This window comes from Tripterygium wilfordii, chromosome 18, assembly GCF_013401445.1.
Source record: "Tripterygium wilfordii isolate XIE 37 chromosome 18, ASM1340144v1, whole genome shotgun sequence".
Lineage (NCBI taxonomy): Eukaryota > Viridiplantae > Streptophyta > Magnoliopsida > Celastrales > Celastraceae > Tripterygium > Tripterygium wilfordii.
The window spans coordinates 9,776,339-9,800,563 of NC_052249.1; the positions used below are offsets into that span (position 1 = coordinate 9,776,339).

The window sequence follows — 24,225 nt, forward strand, 5'->3', positions numbered from 1 at the left end:
AGTTTAGTATTGGGGTGGTTTCCGATGGATTATACTTTGGATGGATTTCCTCTGATGATGGAAAACTTCATGTGATTTCACTCAATTATGTACAAAAGTTTCATGTGATAACATTACAATTCAATTCAGTGTAACTAAGAAAAATAAATCTAAAAAATAGGGTTATGTATGGATGATATCTTGCTGATAAAAGGTATAACCACCTTGACATGTTTGATGAGACTCCATAGGCTTCCATTCAAGGTTAAGGAATGAATCACTGTCTTCGTCACTCCAACCCACTGAAATTTCATCCAAACTTTTTGGTACCAAATCCCCATCACTAGTTTCCGTTGTCCCAATTTCATTCACGGAATAACCATAACCCAACAACCAATCTGGGATTCGGAGAAATTGTGATCCAGACAAATCACCATTGAAGGAACTAGTAGAGTCCATTAGTAGATTTTGCTCAATTTGTCCATCCCGACCAGATTGAGCAGATTGTGCTTCATCATGGTGTGTTTGGACTGTTTGGGTGCTAAGCAAATCGCTAAATTTGTACACTTTAATAGTTTTCTCATCCTTTACCGTAATATGATTTTGAAGCAAATTAATCCTATCATACACAGCTTGAGATCTGGACTCCAATTTACAGTTCAAATCCACTAATTCCTCACCGCATAAATTGCCCACAAACTGTTTGTTAAAATTCCTGGCCTTGATTTCTCCTTCAAGCTTCCTCTTTCTGTCCAGCAGAATGCGCACAAAATCGAAACTTTGTCTGCGCTTGGTGTTCTCTCCTAGTCCTTGGAACATCCCAATAATGTGTCTCACAGATGCATGATTTTCCAGCCATGTAACGACTTCTCCGTCGGGTCCGAAACAGACCCAACAAACGGTGACGTAACAGAGCTCGGCGAGCTCGCGAGCTTTCGTCTTCAGACCCAACATTCGCTTCTTGAAAGCGCACCTTCTGGAGGTCTCTGCTGCTGTTAAAATATGAGTTACAAAGCTCGAGGATAGTAGCACGCCTGACACAAATACACATAAACTCAAACCGTTGTCTTTTGTCTCCCACTGTGAACTAGCCGTTGCACATCTACTTATATATATATGTAACAGATGTATCTCTTGAATTAACTTGAATGAAAGAACTCCCTTTCTACTCTGTCTTGTTAGCTCTTGTTATCTATCTTACTTTCTAATTTTGTTCTTTCCCTTGTTCAAATTACTTCCGCAATATACAAAATATTTCATGGTATCGGACGGGTTGATTCTTGACCGTCAAAAGTGACCTTCCGCTCTACTGCCGCTGCCTGGTCTTGAGGCAGCGGCAGCACCACAGCAAACGAGATGCACAACAAAACCAACCACGCATGATCCATAGGAGAAGGCCCCAAACCAGCACTAGTGGCCTCACCGTGAATGATTTCTCTTCATCATTACCAGCTAGTGTCATATCACAATGGAGCTTCAACAAGTCGCAACGGTACCAACACCTACTCGAAAAATTGAACCCAAGATCCAGAATGGCCCTACTCTCCTCACATGCGGATCGACGAGCTTCTTGAGGATAGTTTCTCTTCCCAGGAAATCGTTCAGAAGGGATTCCTGGATTCCGTGAAAAGCAAATATGATGCTACCACTACTTTTGCTCTACTGGGTCAGCAGCAGAATTGAAGAAATGGGTTTTGTAATAATTATTTTAAAAAAAAAAAAGAGATAATGGGAGGTGTGTGGAAGAAGATAAAGGTGGTGACGTTTTTGTTGTCTCCTTGAAATTTGGGTTTCATGTGGCCCATTTTCATGTGTGGCAATTTGAATTTGTGTTGTGCGTGTGAGAAAGTACCCCGAAATTAAGGTCCAAGTATTACAATCCAACTGAACCTAAGTACCATTAAGTGAGACGGTTTAATTGGAATTAAAATCTCATGGGTAATCCGATGTATCCATAGAGAACCGGAATCCCATAGAGGGTCTCATTCTTCTTTCCTCTTCTGTTCTTAACTTGGATCATGTTTCTTGTATCAAACTCAAGTTGGTTACACCAACTTAAGTTTGAGGGGGAGTGTTAAAATATGAGTTACAAAGCTCGAGGATAGTAGCACGCCTGACACAAATACACATAAACTCAAACCGTTGTCTTTTGTCTCCCACTGTGAACTAGCCGTTGCACATCTACTTATATATATATATGTAACAGATGTATCTCTTGAATTAACTTGAATGAAAGAACTCCCTTTCTACTCTGTCTTGTTAGCTCTTGTTATCTATCTTACTTTCTAATTTTGTTCTTTCCCTTGTTCAAATTACTTCCGCAATATACAAAATATTTCATAGCAGGTGTGCGCTCGTCCCCGATAAGAAGTTCACTCGTTGGGCCTTGGGCTTTGATACCCAGTCCACGAGTGCGGGGGAGTGTTAGGACAAAAAGTCCCACATCGGTTATCGAAGGGTCTTGTATCCAGCATATAAGCTGGTGCAAGCCTTCAAACACTGGTCAAGCCTTTTCCAAATGGAAGGGGCTTGGAACTGCCACGGCCCAATGGGCCGAGATGGTGGGGAGGCTTGGCTTGGGTTTGTGCCGTGCTGGGATTTTCTACATGGTATCGGAGCAGGTGTGCGCTCGTCCCCGATAAGAAGTCCACTCGTTGGGCCTTGGGCTTTGATACCCAGTCCACGAGTGCGGGGGAGTGTTAGGACAAAAAGTCCCACATCGGTTATCGAAGGGTCTTGTATCCAGCATATAAGCTGGTGCAAGCCTTCAAACACTGGTCAAGCCTTTTCCAAATGAAAGGGGCTTGGAACTGCCACGGCCCAATGGGCCGAGATGGTGGGGAGGCTTGGCTTGGGTTTGTGCCGTGCTGGGATTTTCTACAGCTGCAGCAGGTTTTTTGGCATTGCCTTTTCTCTTCCTCTTCGTCCCTCCTCCCTCTTGTTGATTCAATCCAGGACGACCCATTGAAATTAAGTTTGAGTTCTATGCAGTGATTGAACAGAAACTCTAGCTTGTTGTAGTGATCAGTGTTTGGAGCTCACTTCTCTATATATAATTGATTTTGGAGAAGAACTGCATTGAAGGAAACTTCAATGGTTTCCTTTCTTAAACTTCAAAATTCAAACGAGTTGCATTCACACATAACTAGTTACTAACTAGCTAGCCGTTTCCCTTAATTTCCTTTTTAATGACAGAATATATCTGAAGTATTGCCTAAACACTATCACGCGATCGAGTTGTGTTGGGGACCATATAACGACAAAAATTACCAGAAACTTGTTTCTTTTCTGAGTATTGGACTGTCGGCGTAATCGATCGAGATGGCGGGGATGGGATCTTCATTATCCGCTTCTTATCGGAAAGGGAGTGGCCGCCACTTACAATGCACGGCCGCCTCATCCCTCCTCGCCTCAGCCACCTCACCTCCTTCACAACCGTTTGGGGCTCCCCGTCCACTGCTCCTGCCATCAAGGTGATTGGGTCCTACTCATGCACGACATATGATTGGGTCTGATAGTAGAAAAACTCTCCGTAAGCAAAATCGCTTACCCCTTCTTTCTTGCATGTAGATCTTTGGCATCTCATGGTTAATTTGTTTAGAATCTTATGACATGATTTCTTGATTTCTTCCACCATGGCTGGTTCTCTCTTTATTGATCTGAAACGAAAATTTATCTCTTTCCAGGTAGAGGATAAGTGGTCCAAGGAGGTTTTTCGCAGTCTGCTTCACCTCTGCAATTGCAGGTAAACAACTCATGAACTCACTGTAATCTTGTTAAACTTAATTTACTCAGATTAATTCTTAATAAAACTTTGTTAGTTGGAAGATATTTTTTAGGGTGTAATAATGCATATGATTCTTGTTTATTTAGACTCAATTTTAAAATCAAGTTGCAGTTGACTTCATCAAGAAATGTTAGTTGGGAAATAATTTTAAATCAAGGTGTGTATAATTTTTATATTAAAGCATTAACACCTTGGTTTGGTGATTGATGGGTGTACATGCATAAATAATAGTCATGCAACTAGATATATACAATAATTAGAAATTACAACCCTTCTTCTCATTCTACAATTTAAAGAAACAAAATTGTTTATTTTTAAGAAATTTGATTTTTTTTAAAAAAAATGGAAATTTGATTATAAAAAAATCAAATGAATAGTTCTTGTTGATTCATTTATTATTAAAATCAAAGTGCCAAAAACAGAACAATTTTTTATAATTTTAAATTACAGATTAGAAAAAATAGATTTTTTTCGATTCAGGACAAGTTAGATTATTTCACCTTATTTATTTTTTTTATGTATTTGTAGCACAAAAAAACTTTTTGAAAAGACTTTCAACGCTGCCTAATACTATTTTCTTTTCGAACTTTTTTTGAATTTTTTTTTTTATAGAAGTGTGTTTTTTTTTCATCGTTTGTAGCTGGGATTACTTGGTTGCTAATTTAAAGTTTCCTGCGAAAAAGGAAGAGAAAATTGGAAATCACATTTTCTAGATCGCAGAGGTTGTTGTCGGGGAAGAAAAAAATTTCAGGTGCGCTCGTCACCGGAGAGAGACAGACAGGGCCCACCACGATTTGGTGTGGGATCAATATGCTTTTCTTGACAGACTGGGCCACGCCAGGACACAGATGACAGAACAGTTTCTCTCATCCTCAAAACGCTCGCGTGGGTCCCACTTGAATTAGACACGTAGGTCTCAGTGCGTTCTGCGCCAGAACACGTGGCGCTCACTCGTCTGTCGTTTTCGTGCCGAGAGAGTGCGAAAGCGAAAGGAGAACCTGATGCAGTTGAGAGATAGAGTGTCAATTCAGGTAGAGAATCTGTGGGCGGCGGCCATGGATGGCTTCAAACTTTCTGATTCTTTGAAAGAGCAAAAGATTTAAAGAGCTTCTTCTTCCTTGTTTTCTTGGCTCAAATTCTAGGGTTCTTTTGTCTGTTTTTATTCTTCGATTTCAAAAAACAAAAAATTCTCCGGTTCTTTACTCGTTCGAGCTTGTTTGGAAGAGGAGGAAGGGTAGATAATCTACTTTTGACTCAGGTGAGTAAAGTTCAAATATGCCTGGCCTTCGCTCGTTGTTCTGATTACAGGGAACAGTTGTAACATTTGGATTGATAGCTCTATTTGGAAGTATCAGTTGGGTCTGCTATTTGAACAAAAATGGTTGTAACTATTTGATATTTCTACTGGCAGAACGTAAATTAAATGTTGAGTATTAGCTGGAAAGGAAATTCATGCATTTCGTAGTCTTCATAAATCATAACCTATGTTACTATTCATCCTTTCCTGTATTTCCCTGTATATATTCATTTGAATTTCAGTTCAATGAGCATGTTTCTGCTTTGCGTGCCAGATCCTGCTTGTAAGTTTGTTTAAAGATGCTTTATACATGCCTTTTTGTCATCCGTATCAATATATCATCACCAGTTCCTTGGTTGCAAAGAGGAATATAAATGATGGGTACAGCTGGCTGCTCAATGTGATGAAAACTGGAGATGATTTTACTATTTCCATAGGCATTTATCGAGCATCTTATGGAAGTTTGAATAAAACACTGCAGAATTCAGTGTTCTCGAATGCTTAGCATATACATGTGAAGTTGGATAAAAAACCTGTGCTAAGATTCAAAATATCCTTTTATTTACTCCGAACTTAGAATCCATCTTAACTCTCTCTTTTTTTTTTAAATTGTCCTTATGAATCAAGTAGAAACACAGAATTGCATCTACTATGACCAACCTATCACAATAGCAAACCTGAGATATATGCATCTAAATAGCAACTGTATGGTGTCCAAGTTGGCATTTTGCTATTGATATGCATAATGCATGATTAACTTTAATCACAACTACTCGCTTTTTTGTTCAGAAGATCACTGTTGACCAACGGAGATGGGTACTTTATATGGCTTGTGAAAGTGGAATATAGTAGTCATTGTGCTTGGATGGATTTCTTTGCATTGAGCAGTATCTGGACGAGGATTTTTTTGAAATTAGCTGGATTTTGTACATTGTATGTCATGCATTGATCATGGATGACACTGAAAGGTATATTCGCTCTTTGGCTTTTCTTTTTCTTTTTTAACTTCTTCTTTTTCTTCCTCCTGGGAGGTAAGAGTGCCATTCATGTTTTGATTATGGTATGTTCTCGTTTGATTTTCTTTCATGATTTTTCAGGCTTAAGGAAAAGGCCTTCTCAAATGGTGATGTCTATGTTGGCAACTTTGAAGGAGCACTTCCCCATGGCAAGGGAAAGTATACATGGTCAGATGGAACCTTCTATGAAGGTGATTGGGAAGAAGGGAAAATGATGGGTAAAGGACAGATTATGTGGTTATCAGGAGCAAAATATGAGGGTGATTTTTCTGGGGGTTACCTTCATGGTTCTGGGACCTTTATCGGATCTGATGGATCCGAATATAGAGGAGCATGGAGGATGAATATACAGGACGGATTTGGGAGAAAGCGATATTCTAATTCAGATATTTACGAAGGTTCATGGAAGGAGGGACTGCATGAAGGTTGTGGTAGGTATACCTGGAATAGCGGAAATACATACACTGGGAATTGGAAACGTGGGAAAATGTGTGGTAGAGGGGTAATGAAATGGGCAAATGGCGATGCCTATGATGGGTATTGGTTAGATGGGTTTAGAAATGGTTCAGGAGTTTATAGGTATGTGGATGGGGGATATTATTTCGGGACATGGAGTAGGGGCCTCAAGGATGGGAAAGGAACATTTTATCCCACTGGAACTAGACATCCATCAATGAAAAGATGGAGCAGCTCCGTAGGATTCGATGATAGTGGAAGAAGTGTGTCATCTCAAAGTTGTTCACTAGATATGGAGGAATGCAAGACTGCAAGACCAGATGTTAACCGCAATGTTTCTGAGAAAATTTCAGTTGGTAAAATTTCAAGAAAATCAGGTCGGATATCAAACAGGACTAAGTCATTAGATGACAGTTGGAGCCTCTGTGATCCTGCAGAGGATCTTACATGTCATGACATCTCAAGCAGATTCTCCCATGCTTCTGATCTTGGTCTAACTGAGGTGAAGGATAACAATGCTGTAATATATGAAAGAGAATACATGCAAGGAGTTTTGACTAAAGAGAGAATCAGTTATTCTGCTGAACTATCACACAAAACTAAGAAAAATAATGAGTTTCGTGTGGAAAAAGTAAACGGACGTTCATGTGTAGACATTTTTAACAGTCGCCGGAGCTACTATTTAATGCTGAATTTGCAACTTGGTATCAGGTGAACAATTTCAACCAAATTTATTTCCTCTCTTGTTCTTCTTCCTGCTTTTTGGTAAAAAAAATTCTCCTTTTTTTGGTACAATGATTCTCATGATTCATCTTTGCAAATTTTATTTCTATTCATATTGGCCAGTATTATCTAGTTATAAATTGTTTCCTTGAGCTTCCTCAGCACTTTTGTAAATGGTTGAAAGCTGGTATAACTGTATAAGTATGTATGAGATGGTATTTCGTACAAATATTCAAACTGCTTCTGGTATTATGATTTTTATGAAACTGGTAGTTATATCTGCCTACCTCATAACTCTTTCTACTAATTGTTTGACTTCCAATACTAATAAGTGACTGCTAAATCATCCCTCTGTATAATTGTATTTATGTGGTTCCAGTTCTTGTGTCGTGGCAAAACCTTCTAATTTTTCGTTCAGAGAAATTCATTGAAAAACACTCTTTATTAGTCTTTTGAATTTTCTCCGTAATACAATTTCCACTGTTATCAAGGGGGTTATTCCTCCATCCTTCTTTCTGAGAAGCCTCTGCCGTGATTCTTCTTTGCCATTATTTTTTCCCTAATCATATTCTTATTATTCTGTTATCATAAGTTTTTGTCAAGCATCATTGTCCATGCTTCTCTACCTGGAAAATGGATATCAATGCTCATGGATTGTACTCTGTAGAGTCAACCCTCAAGCCTGATGTCAATTCTAAAAATGGTGTTCAACTTTCTACAAATATGTTCTTAGAATTCACATATTGTTGAATGATTTCATCATTATAGTTTGCAAGTAGACATGCCATCAGTTGATTTAAGCTTCAACTATTCTCAGGACAATCATTTGATTGAATGTGTTGGATGATTTCATCATTATAGTTTTTGTCTTCGCGATAGTAGTATTAGTCTGTCCATTTCCTGAGATTGTTTACGTTGGAATTTTCTTTAGTTGACTACCCCATTTGAAATGCACAGGTACACTGTTGGCAAGATAACACCAGTGCCAAAGCGTGAAGTTCGATCTTCTGATTTTGGAGATCGAGCAAGAATAAGAATGTATTTCCCCAGAAAGGGTTCCCAGTTTACACCACCTCACTATTCTATTGATTTCTATTGGAAAGATTATTGCCCTATGGTATTCAGGTACTTTACAATTTTATCCACTTCATGCTTGCAAAACTCACATACCATTCTATTGATTTCTACTGGAAAGATTATTGCATTATGGTGTCACTACAATTTTCAGTATGTTTTCTTGTTAAAGAGATGTTAATATATCATGTCAATTGAACCATTAGCACTATTCTCTTATAACTTTACATCTGCACACTTTGTGGCACCTGTCAGAAAATGTACCTGTGAGTGTGTGTCAGTCACTTATCTTCATATTCCACTAATAGATTCAATCTTCATTGCTTTGGCAACCTTGAAAGCTAACATATTAGTAATTTGCTAGTTGTATCAGTTGTATGTAAGGAGTTCTTGATGCATTTTGTAGTCATAAGCTTACATACTCATAATCTATTGTATATTTGTACTGTTTGCATTTTTGTTGTCTTAACTCTTAAATAGGATTCTGATCTTAAATAACTTGTGCATATACATGCGATTGGTTACAGGAATCTGCGGGAAATGTTCAAATTGGATGCTGCAGAATACATGATGTCAATTTGTGGTCACGATGGCTTAAGGGAAGTTTCCTCACCAGGGAAAAGTGGCAGTATATTCTATCTTTCTCATGATGATAGATTTGTGATCAAGACATTAAAGAAACCAGAGATTAAGGTATGACCATCAAGAATTTCCCTTCTCATACTCTACGCATTTTTGTCGACGACTTGTATAAATGTATCACTCTGTGATTTCTCTCTTTCATTTCACTGAAAATTTTTGAATTTGATTCTATCTTCACCCATACAACAACTACAATAACAACAAAAGAAGAGGGTAAGGGTGGTTTGGAGTTAGACAAAATTGTAGGAAGGGATGTATATGCAGTTATGTTGATAGGTATTAGTTGAGATTTGTATTTAGTTCTGCATTGATATTCTAGCAGGGTGATGGATCCCTCATGAACTAGGGGCTTTGTGAACTGCTGGATGAGTGCTACCAGAAAAGCTTGAAGTCGGAAAGTAGTCGAACTGCTAGATGGCAATTTATTGGTGGCCTGGTGGATAGAAGTTCTATATGTTGAGGGTTTTGGGGTGTGCAAAGTAGTCAAATTGTCTTTATGATTGAGTGATTAGTCTTGGATTTGAGGCTAACCGTGCTAGGGCCTTATTTGGAAAGTGCATTTGTGGGAGCTCAGTGAGGCTTCATCTGGGAGATGGGAATACTAGGAATCCAATGCGTTGCTCTTTAGTAAGACCAATAATTTCCTCAGGTGATGCAGTTTGTGTTGGAGCCATTACAAGGACAAAAGGAAACAGAAAGAGGCATGATCTGAAGGATAAAATCTCGGGACACAAATATGCTTACTAAAATATATCCTTTATAGAGTGCTATGGTGTTTTTACATAAAAATTCATGAGTTTGGTGGCTTGTTCAGGGCTATGCTTTAATTAAATTGATAATGTTTGTGGTCTTCTTGTCTTATAGAATTCCATGAAGGTTGCCTTCTTTGCTTTGGAAATCATTCGGGAGAGAGAATCTTAACTTTAGACAATCTTCAAATGCAGACACCCTATTAGAGCACATATTAGAGGGTGCTAAAGCAAATAAATTATTCTTGTTCAATTCTTACGAGGAATTGGTTAAGCTTCTAACTATCAAGCGCAAGTAGGCGAGCAACCTGAGAAACTTAGCTCTTAGCTTCAATTAAATAATTGGGTGGTAGCAAACTTGGTAGAGGAAGAGCTTAAAGCCTGTTTTGGGTGAGGGGAAGACTTGAACCCATGGCCACAAGGTCGTAGTGATCGGATTAAACCACTAGCCTAAGTGGTGATCCTTAAAGCTTGGAGTTACTATAGGGAGCTAGGGGATGAAAGAAACTTCTCAGCTCCGTTCCACTTGTCATTTTTTGGAACCTTTGTGGAAGGACTGGAATAGAAGAGTTTTTCGAGGAAAGGAAACACACTTTGATGATGTAAGAAATAGATGGCCTACTTTATTGCACTTGATTTATTGGCCATGGAACATGCTCTTTTTGATGATCAGATATGTCATATGTATCCCATAATTGGTTTTGACGACACCCCCACCCCCCAAACGTGGGAGGCACCCACTATCACTATATATTCATATTTAGCCACTTCAAAAATTTTCTTTTGAAGTCTTCTACTTGCTTTCAATGACATTCACCTAGCTCCATTTTCTTATATTGTATACATTTAGTTTATATGCATAGGCAAACATGTCGCCCAGTGGTAGAGTTGCAGGGGTGCAACCTAGAGGTCACAGGTTCAATTCTTGTTCAACATTGTTTTTCTTTCCATTCCTTATTTCCTGATGCAAAACTGCTGTAGAAAAGGTTACAGACCGCTGCTTGGTCTCAAGAGTTAAGAGAGGATGTGGGTGATGGTATTTTTTTCCTGCCATGTAGGCCCTTCTCAAGATGCTGCCTGATTATTATAGTCATGTTAATGATCACGAAAATACTCTCATAACAAAATTTTTTGGAGTTCACCGGATAAAAGTAAGAAGTGGAAAAAAGGTATCCACTGCCCTTTCATAATTCATATGAGCCTTTGTTACCTCCTGTTCTTCATTTTGCTTATAATTAATTTGAGCCTTTATTGTTTTCATAATATCAGGTACGCTTTGTGGTCATGGGTAACATGTTTTGTACAGAACTGCGAATTCATCGTCGTTATGATCTAAAGGGATCAACTCAAGGAAGATATACAAATAAAGATAAGATTAAAGAGAATACCACTTTAAAAGATCTTGATCTGTCTGATGAATTTCTTATGGACAAGTTGTTGCGAGAATCCCTTTTCAAGTAAGTTTGTCTTGTTTTGGGTAGCAGTAGCACTGGTTTTATTATTATCTAAACATCATAGTGAAATGCATTTGCTGAATTTTTTTGTTGGTTCGTTCATGAAGCTCTGTAGAGTGTAGATATTTAACTTTGCACTAGTAGTCTTCAATATGCCAATTTGTTGACAAAGATCATAAGTAGCTTACACCTTAAGTGGGTATCAAAAAGAAAACGTGAGAATCACAATTTTCTTACTTTATTAAAGTCTATCTGGCTTCTACATCCTTAGGTTAATTCTCTGTCTTCTGTGTTGCAGGCAACTTTCTCTAGACTGCTTGTTCTTAGAATCTCAAGATATAATTGACTATAGCCTTCTGCTTGGATTACATTTTAGAGCTCCTGAGCATCTTAAGGCTTTTACAGAACCCCCTGCTACAGTGCCCAGTCAAGATAATTCACCACCTGCCGATGGTACAATCTCTTTCTAATACTTGCATCTTAAGGCTTTTATTGAATGTTTCTCTATTTTTGACATTTTTTTATTAAGATAATGCTAGCTGATAGTAAGTTTCAGAGAAAAACAAAATCTATTAGAATGTTATATTGTTGGATAATTGCTAAATTTGGGTGTTACTTTTATTTTTCAACTAGTTTCTTTGAACTACGTGACAAATTACGTCACCTTTGAAAATTTGCTAAATTACTACTATGCCCCTCCATTACGCCCACACACACGACTACGTAATTTCTCCTGTACTCCCCCTCATTCTCGCGAATTTATATATTATATAGATTCTCCTTTACGAGTTTTTTTAGCCTTGAGAAAACATGGTTAGGGGTAGAGTTCCTTCAACTGCTGTGGGCCTATACAGAATAAACCAGTAATATGTCTGAGCATAAAAATGTCATTTGAACTGTAGATGCATGTTACATGCCATCATATTGTAATAATCATGTTGATTTTGTGCCATCATAGTGCATGTCAAAACACTTGAATCTAATCTGGTCAGTATGTCACCAGTAATTTTATTAAACAGAAACTCAAAACGGTTAATCTTACATATTAAATTTCATGGTATTATTTGTTGATGTACGGACATGAACATCTGTTAGAAACACATATATCTGTTTCTTGCACATATTGACAGACTATTCAACAGAATGCATATTTTCGTTACTCCCTAATTTAGGATAATGCTTGATCTTGCAACTAATGCGAAATCTGGCCTCCACATCTGCACAATCATTGTCCATTAGCATGCATGCTTATGTGCGGAATAATACTCGTATTAAGACTTTGGAGTATAACTCTGTCCACATTTTCTTTTGAGCAATTATCTATTAATTTACACTTTATGTGCTTATTTTTCTGCTTCCCATAGGTGTAAGTTCACAAGGGGAGCTCTTGATTCCTCCAAAAGGCCTGATCCTAGTAACCCATGAACCCAGCTCTGTCAACATTGCACCAGGTCCTCACATCAGAGGAAGTACATTGAGAGCAGATTCTGTAGGTGACCAGCAAGTTGATCTTTTGCTGCCTGGTACTGGAAGGTAGCTTCTTTCCTTTCCACTTCTCAAGCAAATTTAATGAAGTTTCGTAATTTGGGTTGAAAAGACAATTTGCTTGATACCTATGATGATTTGTGAGACCCGCCTTATAATGGACATCTATATGCACATTACTTATCAAATCCTATAATTTATCTGAGGGAGGGAGGTTACCATCTGAGGCTCTCCCAAGACGCAACTGATTGCATTGGATTTTATTGATTTGTTTCACTCTTTATTACACTTTGCTCATGATGTTAGCGTGCTACTTTTATAACTGTAATTTGCAATTGTTCTAGTTCTGCAACTTCCGGTTGAGTGTAAATACTCATCAGATTTAATGAAATAACATATGCACTAATGTCTTGGATAGTACCTTGAGTGCCTGACAGAATTGAGAAATCTATGGATAAGCATGCACGATTTTTTTTTCTCCCATTTTTTCTCTTGGGTGGGAGTGGTGGCGGCAGTAGTGGCTTTGGGAGCCTTTAATTTTTTTGCACCTTCAGTACATTTTCTGATCCCTACTTTGGAAGGGCGTTAAAGTTGCCATTTCATTGACAAACACTCAAAGCCTTTTCCCAATGTTTTGGTGCTCAACTGCAGCTTTACTGCATTTGCTATTCTGATTCTATCTCAGTTATGGTTGTATATGAGTCATGGACCATCATATCCAGTGTTAACTCTTCCTTCACTTTGTCTTGTTGCTTCCAATTTAAGAAAACATCACCTCCCTCTTCCTCTGCCAGTGCCACAATTAACTGTGCCTTTCCCATCCTCTCTCGTCTCTGATGAGTTTTGTCACTCTTTCTTTGTGGATGTATTAAGTTCTTAAATATTGATATATTGTGATCTTTAAAATACATTGTAGTCATTTGAAGCATATTTACTGATATTTATTTGCCAACTGCTTCAATTTTGTTTAGGTTACGAGTGCAACTTGGAGTAAACATGCCAGCTCAGGCCAGCCGCAAGCTTCTGCCGGCTGATGTTGATTCAGCAGAAGTTGAACTCTTTGAAGTTTATGATGTAGTTCTATACATGGGCGTAATTGATATATTGCAGGAGTACAACATGAAAAAGAAGGTTGAACATGCATACAAATCATTGAAATTCGACCCCCTTTCGATTTCTGTCGTAGAACCCAAGACTTATGCTAAAAGATTCATTGATTTCCTGAAGAAAGTCTTCCCTGAACAACCATGAGTCACACACCGTGGTGTTTTCTCTTTGCACCTCTTCCCCACACTCTTATTGTAAGTAATGTTTTTTGTTCTCTCTACTTTGGTATTATTGCTTTTCTTCCCTTGTTTACACATACAATTCTTTTGTAATCGTTTGCTGTAAAGTAATATTACCCCACTTGATAATGTATGTATAGACAGACAAAGAACTTATTTATAATTTATTACATTTGACAGGAATGAAACCTGGGTCCGAATATCACATAGGTTTAATTTAGGGCTGTGCAAAACCCGGTTTGGGCCTGACCCAACCCGTAATAACTGACTCATACCGGATGATATGGATTATGGGGGTATGATATGGTTTGATTTTAACTAACCCGTTTTACAAACGGGTCAGCTAAGATTGTGAAATATACGCACCCGTTTCAATCCTACCCGTCTATTTGTAGCTGCTTATGTACAATGCAATTTTTTTACATGATTAATCAAAGATGACTGGTGGACGAGAACTAGGTGGCTATTGTTCTATGACTAAATAGCATCAACGTTTAGCTTCGGTGTCTGGGTGTCGAGGACAACATAATCAAGTAAATATGTCAACTGCATCTATTGCTGTTGACCCGACCCGTTCGAAACTGACCCGACTCAACCCGTAACAAAATAAGGTTGTAGTGGTCAAAATTCGTGTGGGCCTACTGACTTCCAACATGGGCCAAAGCCCTACAATCAGATAAATATAGGTCCACTCAATAGTCAAGATCAAAGCCCATCAAGTTTCGGGCCCACAAGCCTAAGGAACACAAGCAACAAGTCATACGTCATTGACGAGAATCCCGCTAGCGGGTATTCATCAGTCATTCCTGACACCTACAATGGAGAAAATATTCAGTGGGAAGCGCACACCACGTCATTCCGCTGACATGGTGTGCATGCTCCACTGAATAATCAACATCTGGCGTCTCTAGTCTTAGTCAGCAAAATTTCTCACTGAATCACCCTTTTGATCTCACGCGCTTAAAAATTAAAACACCGTTGTATCTCACTTCTCTGTTCTCAAATCTCAACGAATCTCCTCTCTCTCATCTTCTCGGTTCCCACACCATCGACGTCACCTACACGAACTCCTCCTCCAACCGCGACCACCATCAACACTCCTAAACTTCCGCTGGAATGCATCGCTGCCGCCATATTCGGTCTCCATCTCTTGACCGTGAGACTAGAGTCAAATCCCTCTTTGATTCTTCTGCCTTGTTCACCTATTGAATCAGATACCCATAATGCAACACCCACTTAAATAATCATGAAAATTGAAGAATGAAATGCAACAAAGAAAAGGGTTTAGGAAGTGGACGAGCAGAGGGATCTGATTTGTGATTTCAACTAGCGTGCCTATGCATTTGACATGGTTTTTGACTTGCTACCTTTACTTCACTAGTGTGGAAGAAGTGATTTGTTCCCAATTTCTTTTGAAGTCATTGTTGCTCATGAATGTTGGTCTGTGAGCGAAATACATGGGCTTTGATAGTTCCGATCTAGAACCCGACAGAGAAGGAGAACGACGACATAGGGTTCAGACGAGATATTTTGTCTCTATGTGTTTTCAAGAAAAAAGAAAATTGGGAGCTAAAATTAATAAAAAACAATATCATAAAAAATAAACTCAAAACTGAATTTTTGTGGGGACCAACTCGACACGTGTCACTCATTCAATGGGACATGCACACCACATCAGCGGAATGACGTGGTGTGTGCTTCCCACTAAATATTTTCTCCCTACAATGGACATCGTGACTGACGTCACGCTAACTGGCTACAAGACATCACCTTCTAACATGACCTAACTGTCTTTTATAGGTACAGACGTGCAGTGTTAGAATCGTCTAGACGCCAGGGTGCCAAGACAACTGGCATTATATCTCTACTTAGGAACAAATACAAAACGGTTCATGTACCATTCAATTCACTTAGAAGGTAATACATGCCTAATGTGGGGGAATATTCCAAGACAACCACGTGATGTAAGCTTACTGGTCACTCCAATAAGTTGACCAAGTCATTAACAATAAGCCCATGATTTCGGGGATTAATTCACCATTAAATGAGGTAACTGATCTAATGGAATCCCTACAATTACTCCCAATGAGTTGTACCAACATTAAACTCCTCTACTATACAAAAAACAAAAAAATGGCAAGACCTCAAGGTAAACTTTAAGCTCTATTTTTGTGATTGCTTGGCTGGTGATTATCTTGAACATTGATTTGAGCGTTGGAGTGTCATTGGTTGTCAAACAATCGTTGAGTTCATTGACCACCTATGTTTTCAAAGTAAGGGTAGCTGGATCACGGAGAAGCTTTAGGCCAACCACTCTCTCACCATCCAAGGAGGAGTTCGGCCAACCTGGTGTTTATTTTTTGCTCACTACACTCAGGTACGATCTCTGCACTGTACAATATCAAACAATTTAAGTATACCTAAGTCAATTTTCTACTCTTCACACAACATTTGTCCTACATCCATACTTTCTAAACACCTAACTTGACAATACCATTATCTTTCACTTACAGATCCTGACACACTGATTTGTACATGACTTTACATATACATGTCCAGGGATTCATCCAAAAAGACATGGGTTGGTGACACCATTTCCAATACAAACTTGCTCTCTTATAAATACTATCCTCCCACCTCAAAGAAGTAGATTCAAACAATTACAAGACCAACAAACACTCATCCTACCACTCAATAAATACTCAACCCACACACTGTCCATCGTTGGTTTTCCATCCATGATCATCTTCTTCATTCACTCTACTGACTTGATCGTCAAAGTTTCTACGGCCGGTACCCCTTCCTAGTTCGGCCGTGAAGCTTCTTACGGTTGCTCTTGTTGTGAAGTTGCAAAACTCAAGGGTGGAGACGAACTTTCACATTATCAAAATTGACTTTTCAATAATTGTAGAAATTGCTCATTGTCCAAACTTGTGTGTATCGGATGTAATGCCATTGAAAGTTAATCCAATCTGGTCTCCAAAACAATAAAAATAAAAAATTATATATGTATCAAAATTAACTCCAAAACAATAAAAATCAATCGATGACCAAATCGTTGTTCCATCAATAAACCTTAAACCGAATCTTTTATGGGTGACCGAGATACCGTATTTTTGGGTCCTAACCCGATCCGGATCCAATCCGAAATTCAGGATTTTAGCATATTCAAAGACAAATATATATTTCTTCGCACGGGAAAATCGTATTTTCATCGTCACATTCCATCTGGTTGCTTTCTGCTTCTCGCCAATCGCGATTGGAGGAGACAAAATAGTTCTGGTAAGGAACCCCAAGGACTTTTAATATGGTTACGTCTCTCTTGAAGCTCACATCGCATCTTCTGCTGCATCTAGGTTTACCTTCTAGGGTTTTATTAGATTTCATGCAGAGGTCGCGGCCGAAGTTCGGATATTTCAGTTTGTTTTGGGAGGTATATCCGGTTAAGGATTTTGATGAAATCTTGGATTGCTTACTTGTGTTGGTACACTTTGTTTGGTTACTGAGAACGTTAAAGCGAAAATCTTACTCAAGATATGTTTGTTCTTTCTGATATTTAATAATAGACAATATATGGCACTCTGTTTTACAATCTGGAAATAGAAATTTTGGGAATGATTGACATATTTAGTGATGCTGAAGTTTAGCTGTAGCGGCAATTCTTCGAGCTTTTGAGCTTGATCGTTTTGTTATACAGTGATTGACAGTATTTTTACCAAGTTCAATTAATTAATGACGCAAGGTTTGAGAGTTTTATTGTGTTTTCTTAGCAATTAAACAATGTTGTTCTTGCTTCTGATTGATATGGTGTTGTTTTCTTGTCTAGATCCTGCTTTTGGTGTTGCTGCTTAATTCATGGGACACAATATAATATTCAAAAGTGTTGTCTATTCATTTTTTCCTAAGCCATGTTTTGTCGACTTCCCAACAATTTTTGTGTTCTGCTGTTGTTTCTGCTACTTGATTTGTTGATGGTAACACAATATCTAAATTTTTCACTTCTGTTTTTTGTGTTTTTGAAATCATATGGAACGTAGCCGAATGGTGCATTAATATGTATTGATTGTGCAGGCAAACTTTCTTTTCGGTAGTGAAGCTTGATATCTTCTTTGTAAGTTGAGGTAGAAGGAATGCCTCGGGACTTATCGCGGTCACCATCACGGTCGCCTACGTACAGGCGAAGGCGGTCACCATCTCCTCTAGGGCATAGATATAGCAGGAGAAGCCGGAGGGACAGAATTCGGTCACCATACTCATCGTATTCTTATAGCAGGTGATCCCGTTTATAGTATTCTTATTCGATATTTCATATTAGTTAATGGTCAGGAAATTGTAAGAAAGTATGGAGACTCACATATTTCTTTGGTGAATGGAAATACAATATGGTCAAGTTGATCTGTACTCATCTCAACCTTCTGTACACATATTTTGTGTGTTTCTCTATCTTTGCTTTTGGCAGAAACCCTTAATAACTTGGTTCGGAGTTTAATCATGGCTGCTTCTAACTGCATGAACTTTCAGCATGTTAGTTTTATTGTATACTTGTATCAGAATTCATGTCGACATACCACACAAGTTGCATGGTTATATATAGAATTTAATTGTTTTCAATTTATTTAGTTAACGAGATTAACTGTTTCATGAATGTTGTAGCTCAAAATTAATTTCTTAATCCTTAAAATGCCGTTCTGAATTCTATTGGAGGTGTCTGCAGAAAATGGTTCTGAGTAAGATTTTTACACGCCAAATAATCAGTATTATGGTTCTTCTGTGTAACATGTTCAAGTGCATGTGTATACATAGTTTGATAATTTTCTGTCTTATGCTGATGCCTGATGGAGTCTCTTGTGAGCTTCGTCAGCACTTCCATGATTATAAACTTACATTCTGGTGTTCAAGTTCTGAGATCATTTAAGAAAATTGATGATTTTATAGCAAAGAACAATAAGCAACCATCTTTCTTTTGGTGGGCACCTGACTATTTGGAACTTATGGTTCTCATGGAACCTGGATAGATGCGAAATAAGATTATTGGAGTGGCAAATAGAGTGCTTTGAGAGCATATAGGATGCATGGTTTTTATAAGAAAGTAAAGAAACTCAGTTTCTTCCCATCATAATGGAATGGGAAGTGAGCAGGTGATGGGTGCCGATGTGTGTCCTTTCGTTGCTCGATTCTGACATTTGCTTCTTCATGTGATAAAAGATGGAGGACAAGTTCTTAAACAATATATGAGGTAACTGTACATGCTTCTATATTTATTGTGCTAAATGGTGAGCAAGCTTGATGATTGCTTTATATATTGTAGTATACACATTTCTGGTTGTTGCTCAATAATCTCTGTCCTATACAGGAGGAGAAGTCGTTCTATATCCCCACGACACCGCAAAAGTCGTTCTCCAACTCCAAGGCGTAGAAAAATTCGCTCACCAACCCCTAGGCGGCACAAGAGGCAAATAAGTAGGAGTTCCTCGTTGACTCCTTCTCATAAATCTTCTAGTTCAAGTCTTGGGTCAACAGAAAGAAAAGATGCCATTGAAAAACTGAAAAAAGAAGAAGAGAAGAAAAGGTATATCCAGACATTTTGCTCCTTATCCAGAATACTGAAATTTCTATTTTTCTCAGTTCTCCCAATGTTTCTTTTAAATTTTTACGGTCATTGTTCATAACCATGATAGACTTCGACTGGATTCTGACAATTATGTACTTAGTTTTTGCTTTATTCTATCTCTTAAATTTAGTTTTGGTCTTGAACATTGGAGTCCTTAATTGTTTCTGTATGTATGCGTGCACATATTGCATATATCCACATTTATATAAGTACTTTTGTCCTTGGATGCATACATGTGTTCAAACTCAAATGAATTCTTCTGTTTAGCCAACGACAATTAGGCTGGATTGTATTCTGGCCATGGTAGTCAAAGGACATTATTTTTATAGTTGGTTCCTGCATTCTTGGGAACCTAAATATGCTATTGTTCTCCATTTGTATCCCCAAACAAAAATAAAGTATATATGACTTGTTATGTGGTTGTAACTATGGGCATCTGCTGTTTAAAATAACCAGTTACTTGGTAATATACAATTAATGCAAGTTCAGGATAATTTGCAATTGTAAGAATAGATCATGGATGCTGGTCAAAGTACGATGCACACATCATTCTAGTATCAATGATATGCTGTAATTGATGTCCCGATCTATCATTAGCAAAGCTGTATTTCAAAATAGATCTTGAATTTTGAAGTCCAGAAACTGAAGTACTGAAATCCGCGATTTGCACCTTTCGATTTAGCATTTGCTACTTACTATAGTTTTGTATCATTTAAAGAGGAGGAAAATGATTTTTTGAACTTTATTATTTTTTGTGATGAATGCCTCTGTTTTATTAAGGAGTTTCGTCAGTTTAATTACTGTCTAAGGAACTATATCAAGAATGATTTTGGAACATGACCAAAGAATGATTGTTGTTTGATGCGACTGTGTCTCCGTGGAGGATTTTCGAGACGAGTTGTATTTTTGAAAACTAATGTTAGGTAATGTATTATATGGAACTGACTTGTACTGTGACTTTTGAGTTAAGGAGTTAACTATTGGGCTTTCTAATATATCAGTTTTTCTTCTTTTCTCTAGGAGTCTTCTCCTATCAATCGTATCAATATAGACATAAGATTATGGACGTTGTGACATATTTCTTTACTAGATGTAAAATTGTGGGGCATAAGCACTGATTGACTTTTATTTTGACATAAAATCACTCCAACTGCAAGGCAGAGTTAACAAGCATTAGATTAGAATTGCTTTATAAGTGAAATTAAATGTTTTATCTTAATTTTTTTTTTTGGTGTCATGATCAAAATCCTGAGTCCCAGTAGTTTTCTATTGTTTTCTCACTACAGCATGCCTTAATTTTACATGCCATAAGGTCATGAGTCTCATGACCTCTAGAGGATTGGTAGAGATGTAGCTTCATGTCAAAATGAATGGGAAAGGAGTATCCACGGAATAGTTTGTTCCTATTTTCTCTTATAGAATTATGAATCCTGTGTCAACTGTTTGTGATCGATGCTTTAACGGTGCTGTTGATGATATGATGATTGTTGAACACGTTGGATGGACAAATGTTTAAGGTCAAAGCTTTATGGAATGAACTATGAGAAGTCATTAGGGGGAATGAAAACTAATCTGGTGGTTTTGGGAATACTTGGTATACGTAATTGGAAAACGTCTTATCCCAAAAGCTCAACTCATGGGAAAGGTGAGAATTTCTTTGATATATTATTTTGATGAGTGAGAATTTTATTTCTTAACTATTGCTTTAAGACCCCTCATGTGGCTGGGCTTACTCTTAACTTAGAAGGCGAACGCATGTGGGATTCAATATTAATTGGGAACTTGAGAGTATAAGTTTCACTCAGGACCTAGCTCCAGTCAAGGGATTCAATGCCATGTGAAAAGTATTTTTCCCAAAGGCTTAAGCTTATGGGAAACTGAGAAGTTAACTGTTGAACTATTACACTAAAACATAAACAATAACTTCTCATATACTACCTGCCGTCCAATATACAGATGACAAAGGGCTTCCATCGACCTTAACAATTTCTAAAACCACCAGTTTTTGGTTGTTTTGAGAACAGAAAAATTTGTTTGAAACTTTTATGTGGCCCTACGCAAGTGCCATCATGGTGCGAGCCACTTAATAAGTGAAATTAAATGATCTTCAGTATTGAATATACCATGTATCTACTGTTCTCCTCTTTTGGTTACTCCTTTTGCAATCTCTCATGGTGGTAGGCTTCAAGCTCTACATACGCTTTGTTCCTTGCGGTTCCTGTTTCGATGACCTTAGTGATATTAATTTTTGACAATATTAAACAATCATTACCTAGCCAGAAGTTTTCTTTTTCAGAACAGTTTCTTTGTTGCTTTTAGTGTTCATCTTCTCACTAGACCAGTTCTTACATGTTAATTTCAGATTTTAGCCTCTTCAGGGGTATTCAAGTGACATTGCATATGGGGTTGTTTGGGAATCATGAGAGCAGTTCAGTACTGTTGTTAGCAAAACAATGAAACATGGAAGATAAGCCACTTTAACAATTTCTTACACCAAGCTGGCTTTCGTTATCCATATTTTATCCTTGATTTAGGTTCACAAGCATTACCTGTGGAAAGCGGACCAGTTACCGATTTAATTAAATTGTTTATTGAACTTGACCGGTTTATGGAATTTCTTGAATCGATACTATAATGTTATTATTTTAATTCATATTTAAAAAAAGTTGGGCATTATTCTATCTCACCAACCTGTGTAAACCAGGCTGAAGACACTATTAGAGAGGTTATCCCTTTTTTAGGGCTGATGGGAATATGCTTTTATGCAGACTATGAGTTCCTTAGATGTGTGTTTTGTGTAGCCTTATCTTCTACCAGTTTACTTAAGGAGCAGTTGTATGTATTGTTTATGTAGAGCTCTAATAATTTAACTGCAGTGTTTTAACTCCTGTTGAATCACTGTCTGCCCCTGCTTTTGGGCTAACGAGTTTTGTACTTGTATAACTATGACCATTTTTTAAAAAAACATGTTGACTTTCTATTTTGACAAAGTGCATTTTAGTGCAAGGATTGAAGTATTTTGGTTATTAGTTTTAAAAACTGCAGCAGGTTGTTGACATTCTTCTCCACAGGCCTTCTGAAGAAACTGCTATAGTTCAACTTGTTATATTTGATGATCAATTGGGTGCCGTTTATCTGTCACCGGTTTTGAAACTCATTTTTTGGATCAGGAATCTTTTAGAGGTATGCCTTAAAAGCATAAGCATATATATGTTAGTGCCTTGTCGTCATGGAGGTTAGTTCGCCATTTATTATCATTACATAAAAGAAGAGAAAAATAAGGAAGGAGGGGAAAAAGAGGAAAAACAGTGGAGGGAGCTTGTCCTGCAATTTGTTCTGTAGTTGCAAGTGTTGTCTGATCGTGAGGACTGAGGACATATGACACTGAGATATGGTGTTACTCCAACTAACAGCTGGCCCATCTGGTTTACATTTCTTTATTCTGTTTGCAGGCGTCAACAAGAAGCAGAATTGAAGCTGATAGAAGAAGAAACAGCAAAGAGAGTGGAAGATGTCATCCAAAGGAAAGTGGAACAGAGTCTGAACACTGCAGAGATTCAGCAGGAAATACAGAAGCGTTTAGAGGAAGGACGAAAAAGACTTCGTGATGAAGTTGCTGCCGAACGTGAGAAAGAGAAGGAAGCGGCTCTTATAGAGGCTAGACACAAAGAGGTATGATGTAAACTTGTGTGAAGCTGTCACCTGCTGGTTTCTTTCATCCCTCTTCCTTGTGAAGTTGCATATGTTCTTTTATGCGCTGGAACAGTTTATTTTACTTCTATTTTTTTTTTGTCACTACTGTTAACAATTAGATAGATTGTGGGTAGAATTTTCATTGCATGTTAGAGGATGATAAATCAGCATGGTTTTTGAGCTCTTACTTGTTTGGGAGGAAAAGAGAACTATTACATTTTCCTCTTCATTTGTTTTCTTTTACCAGCGGATTATAGCATTTAGTGAAATTCTTCATTCGGAAAGGCCTTTATCCCTTATTTGATTCTTAAGTAACACAATTCATTCTTTCTTTTTCCCATGTTGAGACTGTCTCAATGAAAATATAATTTCCTACTGTTTATGATTTTAAATCATTTGTGTTTTGTTTACAGGAAAAAATTCGAAAAGAGAGAGAAGAGCTGGAAAAGATGCTTGAGGAGAACCGAAGACGGGTGGAAGAATCTCAGAAAAAGGAAGCTTTGGAGCAGCAGCGGAGAGAGGAGGAAAGGTATCGGGAACTAGAAGAACTCCAAAGAAAAAAAGAAGAGGCCATGAGAAGGAAAAAGCAGCAAGAGGAGGAAGAAAGCGTAAACCAGATGAAACTTTTGGGCAAGAACAAATCCCGGCCGAAGTTGTCATTTGCCTTGGGATCAAAATGATTACCAGAAGAAATTTAATTCTCTTGAATGTATCTTTTGGATTCCTGCTTTGTATTGTAATTTGAGGATGATATCTTGGTCTACAAGTTTGGGGTTTCGGTGTGTTTCAGACAAGGCCCTTCTCAAGTGATAATGTGATATTACTTTAAACCAGTTTTGGAGTGGGAATGGGAGTTCTGGGGCTTGAAAAATCGCAACCTTTGAGCAGTTTGCGGTTGTTTAAATTGTATTTCTGGTTGATGTGGTCATCCGGATCAGACAGAGTATAGTCACCTCTGAATGCTATGAACTAC

General features: G+C 37.9%; 3 protein-coding genes across 8 annotated transcripts; 2 read left to right on the top strand and 1 right to left on the bottom strand.

Moving 5' to 3' along the window:
* Positions 1-119: 119 nt before the first annotated feature.
* Positions 120-3,616, bottom strand: LOC119983456. The gene is made up of 4 exons (XM_038827131.1): positions 3,530-3,616; positions 3,250-3,463; positions 1,354-1,593; positions 120-1,013 (listed from the first exon to the last, which is right to left on the bottom strand). Exons 1-4 carry the CDS (start codon positions 3,614-3,616, stop codon positions 163-165), a joined length of 1,392 nt encoding a protein of 463 aa, XP_038683059.1. The 3' UTR covers positions 120-162.
* A 996-nt stretch (positions 3,617-4,612) lies between these two features.
* Positions 4,613-14,136, top strand: LOC119984378 (phosphatidylinositol 4-phosphate 5-kinase 7-like). Of its 2 annotated transcripts, none has more exons than XM_038828292.1 (10): positions 4,613-5,024; positions 5,853-6,031; positions 6,161-7,246; positions 8,216-8,383; positions 8,860-9,025; positions 10,782-10,892; positions 10,993-11,180; positions 11,476-11,630; positions 12,542-12,710; positions 13,634-14,136. In XM_038828292.1, exons 2-10 carry the CDS (start codon positions 6,015-6,017, stop codon positions 13,911-13,913), a joined length of 2,340 nt encoding a protein of 779 aa, XP_038684220.1. In that variant the 5' UTR covers positions 4,613-5,024; positions 5,853-6,014; the 3' UTR covers positions 13,914-14,136. The 2 variants fall into 2 exon arrangements, with proteins under 2 accessions (XP_038684220.1, XP_038684221.1); XM_038828293.1 differs by having other exon boundaries at positions 5,856-6,031.
* Positions 14,137-17,075: 2,939 nt separating this feature from the next.
* Positions 17,076-24,129, top strand: LOC119984578 (uncharacterized protein At1g10890). 5 transcript variants are annotated; one of them, XM_038828586.1, is made up of 7 exons: positions 17,157-17,230; positions 17,305-17,381; positions 17,775-17,922; positions 18,020-18,221; positions 19,302-19,517; positions 23,012-23,231; positions 23,666-24,129. In XM_038828586.1, the coding sequence occupies exons 4-7, from the start codon at positions 18,079-18,081 to the stop codon at positions 23,930-23,932; spliced, it is 846 nt and encodes a 281-aa protein (XP_038684514.1). In that variant the 5' UTR covers positions 17,157-17,230; positions 17,305-17,381; positions 17,775-17,922; positions 18,020-18,078; the 3' UTR covers positions 23,933-24,129. The 5 variants fall into 5 exon arrangements, with proteins under 5 accessions (XP_038684515.1, XP_038684514.1, XP_038684517.1 ...); XM_038828589.1 differs by lacking the exon at positions 17,775-17,922 and having other exon boundaries at positions 17,158-17,230; XM_038828588.1 differs by lacking the exon at positions 17,305-17,381 and having other exon boundaries at positions 17,216-17,230.
* The last annotated feature ends 96 nt before the right edge of the window (positions 24,130-24,225 follow it).

Bases quoted from the DNA above. Each gene is read 5' to 3' on its own strand.
- LOC119983456 (XM_038827131.1), bottom strand. From the start codon at position 3,616: ATGGTGGAAGAAATCAAGAAATCATGTCATAAGATTCTAAACAAATTA. The intron at 1,594-3,249 runs GTAATTTTTGTC...CACGGAATCCAG, and splicing joins AGAAAAGAAACAAGTTTCTG to GAATCCCTTCTGAACGATTT. The intron at 1,014-1,353 runs GTTGGTTTTGTT...TATTTGTGTCAG, and splicing joins TCTCCTATGGATCATGCGTG to GCGTGCTACTATCCTCGAGC.
- LOC119984378 (XM_038828292.1), top strand. The intron at 9,026-10,781 runs GTATGACCATCA...CCTGCCATGTAG, and splicing joins TAAAGAAACCAGAGATTAAG to GCCCTTCTCAAGATGCTGCC. The intron at 10,893-10,992 runs GTATCCACTGCC...TCATAATATCAG, and splicing joins AAGTAAGAAGTGGAAAAAAG to GTACGCTTTGTGGTCATGGG.
- LOC119984578 (XM_038828587.1), top strand. From the start codon at position 18,079: ATGCCTCGGGACTTATCGCGGTCACCATCACGGTCGCCTACGTACAGG. The intron at 18,222-19,301 runs GTGATCCCGTTT...TGTCCTATACAG, and splicing joins TCATCGTATTCTTATAGCAG to GAGGAGAAGTCGTTCTATAT. The intron at 19,518-23,011 runs GTATATCCAGAC...TTCTGTTTGCAG, and splicing joins AAAGAAGAAGAGAAGAAAAG to GCGTCAACAAGAAGCAGAAT.